Source organism: Lethenteron reissneri, chromosome 31 (genome assembly GCF_015708825.2).
Source record: "Lethenteron reissneri isolate LAM-NWPU_2019-01 chromosome 31, ASM1570882v1, whole genome shotgun sequence".
NCBI classification, from domain to species: Eukaryota; Metazoa; Chordata; class Hyperoartia; order Petromyzontiformes; family Petromyzontidae; genus Lethenteron; species Lethenteron reissneri.
Genome location: NC_083809.1, coordinates 6,809,159 through 6,825,751, shown reverse-complemented (window position 1 = coordinate 6,825,751; position 16,593 = coordinate 6,809,159). Strand labels below are relative to the sequence as shown.

The 16,593-nt window shown below is 50.5% G+C and overlaps 1 protein-coding gene across 2 annotated transcripts in view; it reads right to left on the bottom strand.

The window, feature by feature from the left end:
- Window positions 1–1,619: 1,619 nt before the first annotated feature.
- The window catches only part of LOC133349726 (kinesin-1 heavy chain-like), a 42,618-nt gene continuing 27,644 nt past the window's right edge, over window positions 1,620–16,593 (bottom strand). Inside the window, exons 18-28 of one of the 2 annotated variants that reach the window (XM_061563420.1) lie at window positions 15,928–16,045; window positions 15,692–15,765; window positions 14,345–14,454; window positions 12,330–12,431; window positions 11,480–11,540; window positions 9,886–9,957; window positions 8,248–8,346; window positions 7,309–7,516; window positions 6,299–6,428; window positions 5,635–5,700; window positions 1,620–5,121 (exon numbers count right to left, since the gene is read on the bottom strand). In XM_061563420.1, the coding sequence (XP_061419404.1) occupies window positions 5,667–5,700; window positions 6,299–6,428; window positions 7,309–7,516; window positions 8,248–8,346; window positions 9,886–9,957; window positions 11,480–11,540; window positions 12,330–12,431; window positions 14,345–14,454; window positions 15,692–15,765; window positions 15,928–16,045 (1,008 nt within the window). In that variant the 3' untranslated portion in view covers window positions 1,620–5,121; window positions 5,635–5,666. The remainder of the gene's footprint in view (window positions 5,122–5,634; window positions 5,701–6,298; window positions 6,429–7,308; window positions 7,517–8,247; window positions 8,347–9,885; window positions 9,958–11,479; window positions 11,541–12,329; window positions 12,432–14,344; window positions 14,455–15,691; window positions 15,766–15,927; window positions 16,046–16,593) is intronic. The other variant, XM_061563421.1, reaches the window with a different exon arrangement.

Below are 16,593 nucleotides of genomic sequence, written 5' to 3'. Positions count from 1 at the left end.
ACAAATACTTGTGGGCGTGTACTTTAAGACTCCCTAAACTCTCTATTTTTTTTTGCTCGCTCACTCTCTCTGCTCTCCTTCCACCTCCCCCCTCTGGGAGAGTCAATGACCCCGGCTACCCTAAACCCTTGCTCGTGACACACCAAAAAAGGGGGATAAAACAAAAACCGGCTCTTCGGCTAAAAAAAAAGAAATCTGACGCACCGCCACCCACTTACCCCCCCCCACTTACCCCCCCCCGCCGCCACCCCTCGTTGTGTGTGTGCAGGTTTGTATTTTTCATCGCGGGAGGAGCCCTTTGGGTCGGGCGAGATGCGAATCGCAGATCTGTCAGTCGGTGGCCGCCACAGTTTAGCTGGGGGAGTTGGCGGCGTGGGGGCGGATGGGCTGGACTGAGTAGCCACGAAGCCGCGTTAATGCATTCCAGCAAACGGGGCAGACTTTTAGTGGCGACGGCAGATAGACCGAACTTGAAACGAGGCGAGGATTACCCCGGGTAATCCCCCCTCGTCGCTTATTTGCTGGGACGAGGGTGCCCATCGGTTGCCAATTGAACGAATCCAAGTTGTGTGTTTTGCTTGTGTTGAGCCAATTGCTGCTCGACCCAGAGGTTTTGTTTTTACATGGTACAAAGTAGATTGAATGTATACTTTGTGTCGAGAGACGTATATGGGGAGGACGTGTAGTTTTCTGCTGATGCATTAGTTATATTCTGCACAACGGCGCTCATGAGTGGTGTTATGGTTTTGCATAAAACAACGGCTGCCCCGTTAATACAAAAAAAATGCACCCACACTTTTCTGTACGCAGTTTTCTTCAGGTGCGGTGACATTGAGACGTGACTTTAAATTCAGATTTGATTTGTAATTGTGTAGACTCTCACATAAACCCCAGAGATTGGTATAGAGACGTATGCTGACCTGGCCCCGTGAATAATAATAATACGCTCACTATGTCCTGGTGGCTTGAGATGGTGACATTTGTAGATGCCATAAGTCCTTGTTGTCTTTGTATTCTGTCATTGCGGATCTCGCCAAGAGCATCAACCATCACGTGAACTCTGGTGGCCCTCGCAGCGGCGGCTTGTGGCTGCTGGCCATCCACCAGACGGTCACTGCATCGCGTGGCGCTTTCTGATGCGCTTTTGCGGCCATCTGGAACGTTCTTCCTTCCGATATTAGGAAGCCCCTGGAGCTATGCACTTTTTTTAATCTTGATAAAAAAAACTAATTTCTTTAGAGCTGTTGTCCTCACCCCGCACATCAGCATGGCTGGCTATGTACGGCGCAAAAGAAGTTAAACATAAACATTGTATTACAATACAATTTTTAAAAGGTGGTGTTGTGATACATGGTGCGAACCACAACCGCCTACGTTCGCGAGGTCCAAATCCTGATAGAGGAAGCCGAGCAACAGCAGTTGGGGTCCTACCAAAGGAATGTGGAATTTCCACCGCCTGGCTCGGGACCACCAGGGATGAGCAGCGACTCGTGCAAATTTGACCTGGGACAAACGTGAACTTTCTTTGATTTGAAATAAAGGGAATGCCCCCTACAGGTGAGTAAGCAGGTAAAAAAAACACTCGAAACACAGTGGTGACAAAACATTTAATCGCCGATTTACAAGCTCGCTGACCGCTCGCACTAAAGGGATTAGCAAACTTGAGCGGGGCTGATGGACGTGCTTCACACTTTTAAAGTGACTTCTTTCAACACTTACAGTGCTTGCACAAAGGTCTTGGCTCGAGTGGGATTACGCTGTGCATGTACCGGGCACTTTATTGTTTAGACAGAACTGAGAGAGACCTGCCGGTCTACACAGGGTGTATGTATAACCTAGGCCCCCCCCCTCTGGCACGTGGGCCTAAGGTGCAGGTTCCACTTTTCCACAGGACTGGATCTAGACCAAGATGCTTTACTTGTCGATACTTCCTCTGTGATAGAATGTAGTTGCGTCTAGCGATCACAATGACGGAACAAACACAACCCACTTATTATTTTGGGTTTGCACTTGTTTTAATTCTCTCAACTTGAATTTAGATAAATTACCAAGACGGACCGTCATGCAATTACATTTCTTTGTGTTTTTTACAGAGTCCATGTACAAGTGCTGCCACCTAGTGTGGACCAAACTCTGCTTTGCAACATTCCAGTTTTGCGGAATAAACCAAGTCAACTCGCATATTTGCCTACGTGACAACTTGATTTTGATTGGCTGTGGTGGGTTATTAGTTCTGGCTTATAGTTGGAGAATAATGTTCTAAATCGGTGGTTCTTAACCTGGGATACGATGCCCTTTCTGGGGGCGCGAGACGTGGCCAGATTTTTTTAGAAGGTAAATAATCAAACACAAATTAAGCAGGGGCACGTAAGTAACAACATACGTTGTTTAACCACACCGATGTATTTAATAACATGATGCATGTTCTAACGATTGAGAACCAGAGGGGTGCATGCTGCAGAAAAGGGGTTAAGAACCACTGGTCTAAATGTTATGAAAAATATTGCTTCGACCCCTTGCAAACAACGGTTGGCACTTGAGATAAATTGATAGACCGGTGACTTTTTATTTAAAACCAGGCAGGAGCCCGTTGAGAATTCTCCTTTTTCAATGGAGACCTGATTTTACGAAATTAAAACACCGTACAGCAAAACCAAATGTTGCTCGCGAACAAAAAAAATCACACGGATCACCGAATAAGATAAATACACCAAATGACGAATTCAAAAGCATACATTCGAGGCAAACAAAAACACATTACGCGTACATGATAGAATACACATTCTTTGGTTCAAACCCTGGGCTCTCATGTGACCTAAACCCCGATTTCTTGAGTTTTATAGTTTATGCATCCAGTTATTGACATCAAAAGTGGAAAATTAAGATTGTGCAGTTTTGCCAAATTAAGTTGTGAACATTGAGAATTGTGAGCAGGCAGGTAACATTAAGCCTTTCAACCAGAGTACTGTGTGTCAGATGAATCTGCGTGGCTCTTGTGTGGCATTTACATGCTTTGTACAGCTATCTTGTCAGTCAACTGCTGGATGAGAGCCACCCACTACCGTGCAGGTCATGGGGGTTATCTGACCGTACTTCACCTTGCAAGTCATTGCGGGTTTGTGAAGGTGAGAAGCAGAGGACATGGAGGCATAGGAAGTGCATGGTGGTCACCCATCTCCGCACGATCCAAGGTCACATTTTCTGGGCATCCAAGGCCTAAATGAGATTGGGCACATTTCTGGGCGATCTGATGTGGTATGGGGTTACGAAAAACGGTAAACTGTCAGCCTCTTTGGCAAAATATTTCTGTAAAAAACAAGATCGGCGGAATTGAAAAAAGGCATTTTCCTACACAATTGCAACGTTAAGCATTGTTTTAATATATAGCCGAGCTCTTGGCTGAGCAACGCTTCTATAGCTGTTCCAGTCATCTAGAACTCGCTGCACGTTCTCTGCGTCTGATCACCATCCACCCTTCAAGCGACAGCTTAAAGGTTCTCGTTTGTTGAGGCTCACCTGTTCAGACCCGGCTTAGGATAAACTTGAACTCCTCTGCCTCCCACGTTTCTTTCGAACGATGCGTTCGAATCGTGGAAACGTAACGCGCGTTATACAAGTTGCGTTTAATTATCGCGAGCACTCCAGTGTAAATGTGGCGAAACCTGATGAATCGCCGTTCGATCGCCACCTCGTGATGCACAGATCTGAGATTGCATGAGAAGTTTAAGTTGCCCAAGGGAAGCTCCCCTGGTCCCACCCTTGGTGAGAACTCAATAAGAGTTCTCCGATGTTCAGATTCTTGATTGTAGACTGGGGGGGATCTGAGCTGTGAAGCTCATCACAGATGTCCAGTTCATGTTTTGTGGACATTCAAGCAGGAAGAGCCCTCGCAACCGTGCAGATGTCATCGTGCGCAGACGCATCTTTATCGCATCGCTTAAATACTAAACTGGGTTGGAAAATCATCACGGCAATTATTAAGGCAAGTGCTCGAGTCAAATTGGCATATTTCTCACAACAATTAATTTATATTGCTACGTTGTCAGAAATGTTTCACGATACAGTAACATTTAAAACCGAACAAAACCCGCGCGTGTTTTTTTTGTCCTTTTTCTACTGCGCTTGTTTGGCCAGGCGGAGCACATCGTCTCACCGCAACACGCGTCACGCGGTTCGCGCAGCATGTCGACGGGCGGCACTCGTGGTTGGTGTTGGTGTGCCGTGGTGGTTTGCGCGAGGGCGCTGCAATTTCTGCAGAACCGCGTTCAACTCCTGCTCGTGATCGCATGCAACGATCCGCGTCTAAAACATCCTCTGAACCTCCCACTGGATCGCGACGGTGGTGAGATGTTAACTGCCTCGCCTGGTATGCAGGAGGTCGTGGGTTTCCATCTCGACCCTGAAGCCTGCTGTATATTTGAAGAATGCAAGTTTCTCTCTTCCCGTGGTCCCGTGGATTTTTCTCCGTGTCCTCCGGCTTTTGCCTTATTTAGAATCGATATGCGTTTTAAGAGTATTTGGCTGCTATAAATTTCCACACAAGCCACTAAGTTGAGCTATTTTGTGGCAAAGTCGCTTCTGAGAAAGCTATAAAGCTCAGAGTGGGCCTTGGCCTCGTGAAATAAAAGTTTAATTGTTTTTAGTTTAGACTGACTCGGCCTGAAAAAAGTAATGTGTGGTGCATTGCGGTCCTTTAAAATCCGCGCTCGTGGCTAGGTGTGTGTACTGCACGTGATAAAGCTCCCAGCGTCAATGCCGGACTTGACAGGAGCTCATTAACATGTGCCCCCAGGCCAAAAAGAAACGCAAGATGCAGCCCTGCAATTTTTTGCTCACAGAACGGCCTCCACTAAGCGGCAGCTCCAGAGGTCCCTCTAGTAGTATTAGGCCTACTCTTCCATGCTGGCGCGACCGCTTAGAAAGACGGAGCACCCACACTTTAACCCCACGATATGGGTCATGGACAGAGAAACTTGCCCCATTGTTTCAACTTCCCCAGGGTACGGGGGTATTGAATGAAGGATCTGTGTGTGTGCGTGTGTGTTTGCACGCACGCACACGATTTTGTGGTGTGCGATTACGAATGTCCAGACTTCTGCTTGAGTCTCAATGCAACGTCGTCTGTACAAAGCAAACAAAAGAAAACAATAAACAACAACAACGTTCAGATACAAGTCTCAAACAAGACGTGAAAAGCCCCATTAGCATTTCCTTAAGTGCCTCATTGTCCTTTTGGTCTTAGGTCCACATCAACATATATTTTGGCAAGTTTGGTGGATTAATAGGTGGCAGCAGTGGCAGACAACTGGTGGACCAAGAGGGGTAGGTAAGGGGAGGGAGGGGTTGTTGTAGGTGTGGAGGGAGGAGGGAGGTGCTGATTTAGCAAGTTGCCTTCCACAAAATGGTACCTATTTTATCTACCCTCGAATACTATTTGGCCAAGTTGGTCCCCCCCACCTAGATTTGAACTCCCAACCATCTGACTGTGAATCATCGGGTGCCCAAGGGCATCAGAATCTTTATCAGAATCAGAATATTTCTATTGGAGAAATCGGATGAGCTATAAAGCTCTTTTCACAGATGTCCCAGAAGCCAGCCACGAACCCCATGTGGACAGACCATTCATCCCGTTACCTTGACTGTGTCGCCAAGGCTGCCGGAAGGAACTAGCTCCCCGCATCGTCAGTCTCTGGATTAACGCTGCCGGATAAAGATGGGAGAAGCAAACCAAAGGCATTGTTACAACACAATCTACTCTGGCGAGCCGTCTAAATCACCACCACTACCATCATCATCATCCCTCGCTGGTCATCTCACAATAACCAGGTGTCTGGGTGGACAGCCAGACCTCGGCAAACGTACAAGGTGTGTGCTTGGGTATCATTAATAGGTTTATCCCACTGTGCAGCCTCATAACTGACGTACTGTGGGAACTGCCCGAACAAAGGCCCTCTTCATGGGATCTACTTAAATACCACTGTGCCCTGTGGAAGGAAAATGTAGTTCAAAAAATAGTTGTAAATGTGCGTGTACATTTTTTCGAAACCGGTAAATTTGGACCATGACCCCCGGCACACATGGCCGACTAAGGATCCAATATCGTGACGGGATCTTTCACGTCCACCGCAAAGCAGTTGTCTCGTGGTATTTCGCGGTTAACGCCACCGCAGTATTAACCGGAGCGGCCGCTGGGCTCGAACCGCAATCATCCGAAACTAAACGGCAAAACGTGCCACAGCTCGCCAAAGTCGCCGCCCCCCCGTGTCGCTGTGGCGATGCCGACAATGCGGCTTTTTACCAGCGACCTCCTCCAGCACCACCTCCGGCTCCTCCACCTCCACGCACGGCGATGTGATGGCTCACGACAAGGGCGCCACCTCCGCGGATGGCGGTGGTGCACGGAGGCTGACCCGGCTGCACGCGCTTAGCTGCAACAAAACACCGTGCAGTTTAACACGTAGGAGACTTTCACGACCAATATCATCCCTACTAACAGGTTTTTTGGGTTAGATCGCGTAAATATATAAATGTCCAAAATACGTTTTTTTTAGGTTCCATCTGATGAATATATAAATGTGTCGTTAAACCCGCCGCCACCCAACACAGCCTAATGAGTAAGGTTTGTCATGTAAACAGAACATGCCAATACGTCACTAGTACAGCACGCCGGTGCACCAGTGTGTGGGAGAGTAAACCCACAACATTAACAATTCGAGTACGACGTTTCGCCAGTAACTACAACCAGCTTCATCAATGTGCGCAGTTTGGTAGTAGGCAAAGCCGTGACGCGTCGATTTCGCGGATCGGAATCGACAATTGCGCTTGCGGTGGGCGAGTTCGCTGGTCTTGTTGATCCACAGCTGGGCGAGGGCCTCCCCCATGGCGCATGGGTCGCGGGGGTTTGTAGTTCAGGTCGTGTTGCCGAGACTACCTCTCGATGGATCATGTTGGACTATCACTGGGTCGTGCTGGACTAGCACTGGATGGATCGTGTTGGACTAGCACTCGATGGATCGTGCTGGACTAGCACTCGATGGATCGTGCTGGACTAGCACTCGATGGATCGTGCTGGACTAGCACTCGATGGATCGTGCTGGACTAGCACTCGATGGATCGTGCTGGACTACCGTCCGCTCACTTCCCAACTCGGCGTCTCTGGCATGTTGAACTTCTTTCGCACCGTACATAGCCAACGGTGCTATTCGGAGGTGAGCTAATCGGAGCGCGGGGGGGGGGGGGATCAACTGGGCACCAAACGCCGCCCAGATGTGCTGGGGGCAGCCGTTCAGGTCGGGTGGCGCCACTCACGAGCGTTGGCGCGCCGCGCGGCGCCCTTGGCCCGCACGCTCTCCTTGATGCGCTCCATCTGCAGCTGGTGGCGGCTGCGTTCGCGCACGGCGCTCTCGCGCGCCTGGGCCAGCGCCCCCTCCAGCGAGTGGACGCGCTCCGCCGTGCCCCGCAGGCGCCTTTCGAGACGCGGCAGCTCCCCGCGCAGGTCGGCGTTGTCACGTTCCAGCTGTCGCGGTGAGAGGCGGGGGGGGGGCGGAGGGTTCATCGATTTTTAGCACGGCTGGCTATGTACGGACGAACACCGGCTCAAATGTAAAAACTAAACTATTTAAAACTTTATTTTAGCAGGTAAGGCCCATTGAGCTATATAGCTCTTTTTTCAGAAACGACCTGGCTATCACAAATGACAGCCCAACGAAGTGGCTTATCGTGTGGAAATTTACAGCAGCCAAATACTCTAAAACGCATGCCGTTTCTAAATGTGCAGGGGAAAAAGCAAAGGACGCGGGAAAAAATCCACGTGTTCTCGGGAAGCGATAACAAGCAAACTAAAAAAACAAGTGTTAGGGTCGGGATCGTACCCATGAATGCCTGTATACCAGGCGAGGTAGTTAACATCTCGCCACCGCTGCCGATCATCATCACACACACCCCCCGCACAGATGGATCTAACAATCGGCTGCTGTACTACCACCTCACGGGCCCCCCTTGAAGCCTAAGCCCACATCATTCGGCGTTTTCCCGAAGCAGTCTCTTATCCTGCTACGAACCTGCTTGGCTTCCGAGGTGTGACAAGATGAGGCGTTCTCCACAGTGATCTATCTGTAGGCCACCGATGAGTAGGGTCCCAACGATTATTTGAGCCCTGGATAAACTTCAAGTTTTTATTTTCTTCCGAAAACGGTACATATACAAAGTAAAAAAAAAATGCAACATTCTCACGAGCACAGTCCACACCTGCTTGTGGATAGATGTGAGCTGGCTCAGGTTTGACTCCAGGAAGCCGATCTTGTGAGTTCCGTTGGCCGCACTTTCCATCGGGTCCGTCCCCGACATCTGCAGAAGTGGCGGAGGACGAGGCAGACATCCCATCGCGGATTCATTGTTAATCCACTGCTGGATGAGGGCCTCCTCAACGCTTAGTTGACCATTTGGTGAAGGTGTTCACAGCACCCTCTGCACACCAATGCTTGTCTTGAAACAATGCTGCCGAAATGATGCACCCCCAGAAGGCCCTGCGGCTAATGGGATGTGTAAGAAATCGTTAAAATGTTTTACGTGGAAACAGATATGTGAAGGGTACACTGTCTGCTTGCCTGTTTCGTTATTTATATTCTCGACGACGACGCTCATTATTAATTTGAGTTGATGTATCACGGTGTCATTTTGACAAACTTGAACCCCACATTGTAAAGACAGGGTCCTCGACTCTAAGATGATGGGCAGTTCACGAACAGATTCAAGCAAGCTGATGAGACCCTGAATGTTAGAACCGGCCCAGAGTTTGCTCGTCTTGATACAATGCTGCCGAAACGGACTCCCAGTAGGCTATGGCGGCCGATGTGTCGCGTAAGATATCATTTTGTCTTTTACGTGGAGACAAATTTGCGAAGGAGACATTAGTTTATCACCAAGAAACAAGCAAAGATGCTCAAATACAAATGGGTTTGTTTGTTGTTTAAATTTATTTTAAATGCGTTCCCTGATGGCCAGAAGCTTCAGCCATCCAAGACCATGGACCCCCTCCGAATAGCCCAGCTAGCCAGAGCTTTAACTCTGCAGAACAATGGATTCTACTGCACCGCCCTCTGCTGACAATGCAGCCTCACAGCTTGACATCTACGATGCGTGGTGGTCACCCCATCAAAACACCATCAAGGGTCAAACGTGTGCGGTTTCTTGGAACTGATCAGATTGGATGATGCATTACAGATGATTTGGTTCATAGGCAAATTCCATCACGTGACGTGACAACATTTGGCCAATTATAGTAGTTTTTTTAGCATTCATTGGTGACCACTCCGAGCATAAACTCTCTTCAACTGAGAACTCGGTTTAATCAGAGGTGGCCATCTGGATTTGAACCGGTGGCATTGTTCATCCTGTGGTTGAGTGGATCTTTCTCCGGGTCCTCCGGTTTTTCCCTCCAGATTTAGGAACAACGTGCATTTTAGAGTATTTGGTTGCTATACATATACACGTGATAAGCCACTTCGTTGGGCTATCATTTGTTACCCGATCACTTCTGAAAAAAAGTTTTATAGCTCAGTGGGCCTTACCTGGTAAACTAAAAAAAATTGTAAAACAATAATTGTTTACTGCTTGTGAACAACGAGGTGATCACTTAGGGTGTACAGTACACTGGCTACTGGCAAAAGAGGTCCCCATGGCAGACCAGCAGATTGCGTGCGTGTGGCATGTTTTGCTTGCACGCTGCCCTGGGATATTCACAGCGACCTACGTACGCTGTCGGACGTACGGTAGCCAAGTTGTGTATTTGGCCTGGTAAAATGAAAATGTGAGTTTAGTTTAGAACGCAGGATCCCAGCTGGTGGTCTGACCTCGTAGCCGCCATGCCACCCCCTCGCCCGTTACCTTCTTAACGCGGGTGGAAACATCGTGCACAAACAGCCTCCGAAGGTTGTGCAGAGTCTGCAGCTCTTTAGCCTGCCAGGAGAAGGGGGGGGGGGGGCAAGACACAAAAGCAATGAACTGTGTGCACAGCGGCAATACCCAAGCCAGCCATCCGCAATTTCACAGGTTGCCGCACGAAGACTCCTGACATGGACCGGTGTCCAATCGGGCAAGAGGAGAGGAATGTTTATGATAAATCCCCCTCCAAGCCGGTCATAAATAGCAGGGCCCACGTGGCACGGTGGCAACTATGTTAAACGGAATTACTCGAATGTATATCTATTGACCGCTCTATGATGTTAATCCTTAACAAGTATTGTATTCAAATATAATAAACTTTCTTCATTTCAGCCGTTGCCTGCATGATCAGTTTTGTTGCGTTTAATCAATGGGGTTTTTTACTTGTGAATGCCAGGCTTGTCCAAACTTAAGACATTGAAGGGTAAATCCATTTGCCGTTTAAGAATAATTATTGAAAGCCCTTGTCAACTCCACTGCTGGAAAAAAAGGTCTCGACCTTTGCTGTGCGCTGGTCATGGAGGTTGTTTTTCCACACATCATCACACTGACCAATGCTCGATTAATTGATTAAATTATTTTTTTATAATCGTATACTTTGTGTAATTCATTCACGTGACATCTGCGACCGCTAGTAAGGCACGCAGTGGCAGCACAATGTTAAAAATCGACTTGAAATTGAAGCGCGACCCTGAAACGTGACAATCCATCGAATTTCCATCGGCGTCAGGTTCCAAATTTGCTAAGTTTGAAACTTCCACCGCAAATTACTTAAATTGGAATTACAGCTATTCCCTCGTGATTCACCAACTTGCTATCCGCGATTTTGGATGTCCGCGAATCGCGTTTGGAACTCTACACGACAGCATTGAGAGAGAAAGTGATGAGAGAGATAGGGAACTTCGATGCTTTAGAAGCATCTGCAGATGTTGCGCGTACGGTGTCCGTAGGCTAATGCCGTTATCCACGAACTTTTTGGTTCTCTCGGTAAAGTCACGTAGGTAGGAAAAATAATAGATCACGACGTTTCGATCACCACACAAGCAATCGTCTTCAGGTGGGAGGCAATCGTCTTCAGGTGGGAGGATTGCTTGTGTGGCGATCGAAACGTCGTGATCTATTATTTTTTCTACCTACGTGACTTTACCGAAAGAACCAACGAGTAGGGATTCCTGCAGTCACGAAAGCTTCAAATCAAGATTGTCCACGAAATTTGCCAATCACGAGCATCTTGGGAACGTACGCCTTTGTGAATAGCTGCAGTAAACCTCGACACTAAATACAACTCCAAGAACAAATGTTACCACGAAACAAAACGTCGCGATTCAAACCCTTCAGCAGAATTCACATTGCGATGGGACGGACGAAACGCATCACGGGGAGGACAATTTGCCCCATACACCTGCGGCATTCAATGCTCCCTACTGGCAGCAGCTGTAACTCTTTCAAATGAGCCGATGCCGGTCTCTTTTGGGTTCCCGCTTTGTTTCAACAACACTGGAGCTTCAAGTTGAACGCGAATAAACTAATTGTATACCACCGTCTCCTCCAGCTCCTTGAGGTCCTGCTGAGCTTGATTCCTGCGGTCATGCACCAACCTACGAAGGGCAGGCGAATATTAATCGTGAAGCAGCGAATACAAACTCGTGCTCTAATCGTGTTTATGAACAAAGCGATTTTAACAATCCACCCACCCCTACCTTGCCATTCAATGAACGGTCACAATTGGAGGTTATGATTCGATGAAAGGGGCAGGGCCCTGACTGGTTGAGATATATAATAATTAGCCACTGATACCATTGGAACCACTGATAGCCGTAATAATAAAAATAAATCTCCACAGTGCAGTGTGCTACCACTCAGAAAAATACAAATTTCGTGTCAATATGGCACGCAAATATAAATAAATATTTAAGCCCCCCCCCACCATCCTCTGCATCAAAGGTCAAAAATAAATGTTTTTAACAATATGCTGAATTGTGAAATCACTAGAAGGGAAAACAACTTGAACTAAATTTTAAACTCAACAATTTTTATTGTACATGGGAAGGCCCACCGAGCTGTCTAGCTCTTGTCCAGAAGCGGCCTGGTCACAAACGATAGCTCAATGACAGTGGCTTATCGTCATGTAGACATGTAGAGCGGCAGCCAACCACTCTAAACGCCTGACGTCGATTCTAAACGCTGACGGGGAAAACCGGAGGACCCGGATACAAACCCACGCGGCCACGGGGGGAGAGAGAGAGAGAGAGACACGCAAACCCCAAATACACAGGTGCCAGGGTCGGGATCGAACCCACGTCCTCCTGATTTGTGGTGTGGGCTTGGGTGGGGGCTTGTGTGGGGGGGGGCTTGGGAGGGTGGGGGGGGGGGCTTGGGGGACCCACGTGAGCTCGTGAAGGCGGCTGCTCTTCTCCTGCTCCTCGCTCCGCAGGCGCTCGTAGTCGGCGCGGAGAGCGCCGTGCTGCAGCGCCAGCTCCGCGTTGGTGCTGCGCCACCACGCCACCACCACCACCACCACCCCACCACGCACGCACGGCAGCGGCGGCACGAGCACCGTCGACGTCACAACAACAAAACATCACCGCGCGTGACGATCGTAATAATGTCTTACTTCATAAAGCGCCTTTCATATTCAAGTATGTCAAAGCGTTGGTACGCCTGTTCCCCGCACGTTCATTTTAAGCACCACGGTCAAGGCTACCGACGGAGTGTGAACTCCATCGCGTTGGCATCATGATAATAAATATTATTTCGGCAACGCACGAGATTGTCACATGAAAAGCGTTAAATGCGCCACTTATTATATTTCGGCTCAATAATACGTCGAAGAGCAACACTCTGGCCACATTTAACAATTATTGACAATTCAGTAATTCAGATATCGCATACAATTGATAACTTTGGCTGCGAGTAGTGTTCTTCAGCTCAGTGGTGACCTCAAGCAACGCGAACTGGCTGCGTAGTACTGGTAGGAACCTCCTGGTTACACCAGCCCACAGGGGATTATTGTGTCCGTCCGTCCGTCGTGCATCCAAAAATGGGAGGGGTGGGGCTGGGTAGAGAGGGGAGGGTGGGGAGGGGCTGGGTGGGGAGGGTGGGGCTGGGTGGGGGGTGGGAGGGGTGGGGCTGGGTGGGGAGGGGCTGGTCACCCCGTGGTGCCCTTATAAAACTCAACGTTTAACCTACTCACGCTGGCTTGTGCCCGCCCCACAGTCGGGTATATTTGCGGAATACACCACGCCGCCGTTGACCCTAGCCATTGACCGAGCAACCCAACGTTCCTACCAGCTCCCTGCGTAGGAATGTGTTTAAACACTCGTACAAACGACAGCTTTCACCTGCTCATTCTGTCGGGTGGTGGAGGTCCGTACGACATAAACCTGGGCCAGATCATTACGTGGCCTCGCGCAATGTCTACAGGAACTGGTCCGCACGTTGACTCTCCAAGGAAGTGCCCAATATCTCCGTATCGCCTTCTTCTAAAGACCCCGAGGTTAAAGCTCGGTTCCTGGGGTGGTCGGGCTGTTTACAACTGCGCAGTTCTCAAGCTTCGAAACGCCTTACATTTGCTCGTAAGACGATCAGAGTCGTTAGAGATAGTTACGCCTGTCTTGAAAACTCGCCCATTTAATCTGACCTTCACCCCCCCACTAGTTCTGGCCGTTTATCCTGTGCAGGTTCTGTTCATTTCTCGGCTTTCCAGTGCACGGTGGCGCAATGGGATCTACGGACAAAACGCACCCCTTTATGAATGTGAATTATTAACATCATAATATTGTCCGCGAGCTCTCGTGTGCGTGAAGTTGATCAGAGTAACCGCGTCAGCTGGAGAACATCGGCAGAGGTGGACGGCGTGTGCGTGACTGCGTGCGTGACTGCGTGCGTGACTGCGTGCGTGACTGCGTGCGTGACTGCGTGCGTGACTGCGTGCGTGACTGCGTGCGTGCGTGACTGCGTGCGTGACTGCGTGCGTGCGTGACTGCGTGCGTGACTGCGTGCGTGCGTGACTGCGTGCGTGACTGCGTGCGTGACTGCGTGCGTGTCTGCGTGCGTGCGTGACTGCGTGCGTGACTGCGTGCGTGACTGCGTGCGTGCGTGACTGCGTGCGTGACTGCGTGCGTGTCTGCGTGCGTGCGTGACTGCGTGCGTGACTGCGTGCGTGTCTGCGTGCGTGACTGCGTGCGTGTCTGCGTGCGTGTCTGCGTGCGTGTCTGCGTGCGTGACTGAGTGCGTGTCTGCGTGCGTGACTGCGTGCGTGTCTGCGTGCGTGTCTGTGTGCGTGTCTGCGTGCGTGCGTGTCTGCGTGCGTGACCGCGTGCGTGCGTGACCGCGTGCGTGCGTGTCTGCGTGCGTGTCTGCGTGCGTGTCTGCGTGCGTGCGTGTCTGCGTGCGTGCGTACTCGGTGAGTTGGTCCAGCAGGGCCTGGCGCCCGGCCAGCTCGTCACGGAGCCGCGCCAGCTGCAGGAGATGCGCCTCCCGGTGGCTCTCCAGCTGCTGCTCCACCAACTCCTGGGCGGACCACACCAAAGTGCTCAGGGTCACCGCACGCACGCATGTCTGCTTGTGCGCGTGTGTGCGTGTGTGCGTGTGCCTGTGCGCGTGTGCGCGTGTGCGTGTGTGTCGAGCGCTCATGGTGCTGGCCACCCACCCCCTCGTGTGCCGTGGGGAGCGGTAGTGCCAAGGTTTGCGCGCTGCGCTACGAATCCGGCCACCCGAGTTCGATTCCCGCTCGCAGTCAACACCGGTGATGATTATCTGAACTGGTTCTGGGCCTCCCCTAGGTCGACTCAGCCTAAAATGAGTACCTGGTGCAATGTGTAAACATCGCCACCGGGGAGACAAAGGTGGTCGGGCGTGGTGTTGGCCACCTACCCGCCCCCATGTGTACTGTTCCGGCCTTCATAGGTGCTCGCCAACAGCACTTTCCCCAACAGTGCGTTCAGGCTATACGGGGGATCTTTGTCTTTGCGAGTGTGTGTGCATCAAGCGGTCGTGGTGCTGGCCACCCACCTCCGAGTGTGCCATGTGTCGGCTATCACAGGTGATACTCGCTAACAGCACTTGCCCCACCAGTCTGCTAAAGGCTATACGGTGAGTGGCAGATGTCACGGCACTTGTGTGGTGAAGGACTCCCCTAGGAAGGATGTCTTGGGGCTCAGCTCATTCAAGGTACTTGGTTGCTCAAGGATGCCCTGGGACTCGCTGGTGCTGCTCTGTGTATGGCGACTTCACTGCGAGTGCCGGTTGGGTTTGTCTCGAACTGTATCGTGGTGTTGCTATCTTGTCTGTTAATGCCACGGTGGCAAGATGTTAACTACCTCGCCTGGTATACAGGAGGTCATGGGGTCGACACCGACCCTGACGCCTGCTGCTGTATATTTGGAGTTTAAATGTCTCTCTCTCCCCTTGGTCGCGTGGATTTTTCTCTCCAGGTCCTCCGGTTCCCCCCCCCCCCCCCCCCCCCCCGCATTTAGAAACATGCATTTAGAGTATTTGGCTGCTATAAATTTCCACGCGACAAGCCACTTAATTTTGCTATCATTTGTGCCCAGGTCACTTCTGAAAAAGAGTTACATAGCTCAAGTGGGCCTTACCTGGTAAAATAAAAATCGTTTCGTTTTAGTTTAGTCTCTCTCCCCCGTGTCTCCCTGCCTTCGCTCAACGGCAATGCACAGGGCTTGGATGCGAGAAACTAAATTTGACAACTTGAGAACGAGAGAAAAGCGGCGTGGGGGAAGGACATTACCTTCATCTCCCTCTCGCTCTGCATCTTGTCGAGATGCTCCTGCTCCTGGTCTCTGAAGGCCACGGCGCGCGCTTCTGTGGGGTTTCAGTCGGCCGTGTCAGAAACAAAACAAGAAACATTCATTCAGTCTCTCGGCAGTGCCCACAGAGAATCAGAATCTCCATCGTGGAGAAATCCGATGCGCTCTGGAAGCCCCCTTTTCACAGACCCTGGTGTTGGCTGGCGAGTAGGACCACCTTGTGCTCGCAGCGTCACAACCTCCTCGTCGAGGGCATCGAGGGCCTCCTGCAGGTGCCGCTTGCTCTGCTCGGACGCCTGCAGGTACTCGGAGAGCGATCGCACCTTGGACTCGTGCTGCCAGGGGACAGCAGCGGCACACAGGGCACAAGGCAAAGTCACCGGGGGCTACTTCCAAAGTCACCGGGGCTATAATAGAGGATTTTGGGTTAGATCAGGTAAATATGTGTCGTTAAAACCCGCCACCACCCGACACAGCCAACTAGTAAGGGTTGTCGCGTAAACAGAACGTGGCCAATTCGTCACTAGTACAGCACACCGGTGACGAATTTGCACGTTCTGTTTACGTGACAACCCTTGCTAGTTGGCTGTGTCGTGTGGTGGCGGGTTTTAACGACACATATATTTACGCGATCTAACCCAAAAACCTCTATTATGAATGATATTGGTCGCGAAAGCCTCCTCCGTGTTAAGCTCACTGGGGCTACTTAACAAGGTCATCATCGGGGCTACTTCCAAAGTCAGACGGGACGATGACAGCCGGAGGTCGAGACTAACGATGGAGTGGCAGCCCAGAGGCAGGAAGACGCCCGGACGTCGGTGGCCAAGGGAACGACCGAGAAACCCGATGGCGGCCGGGACCAGACTTGACGACACGTTGCGGG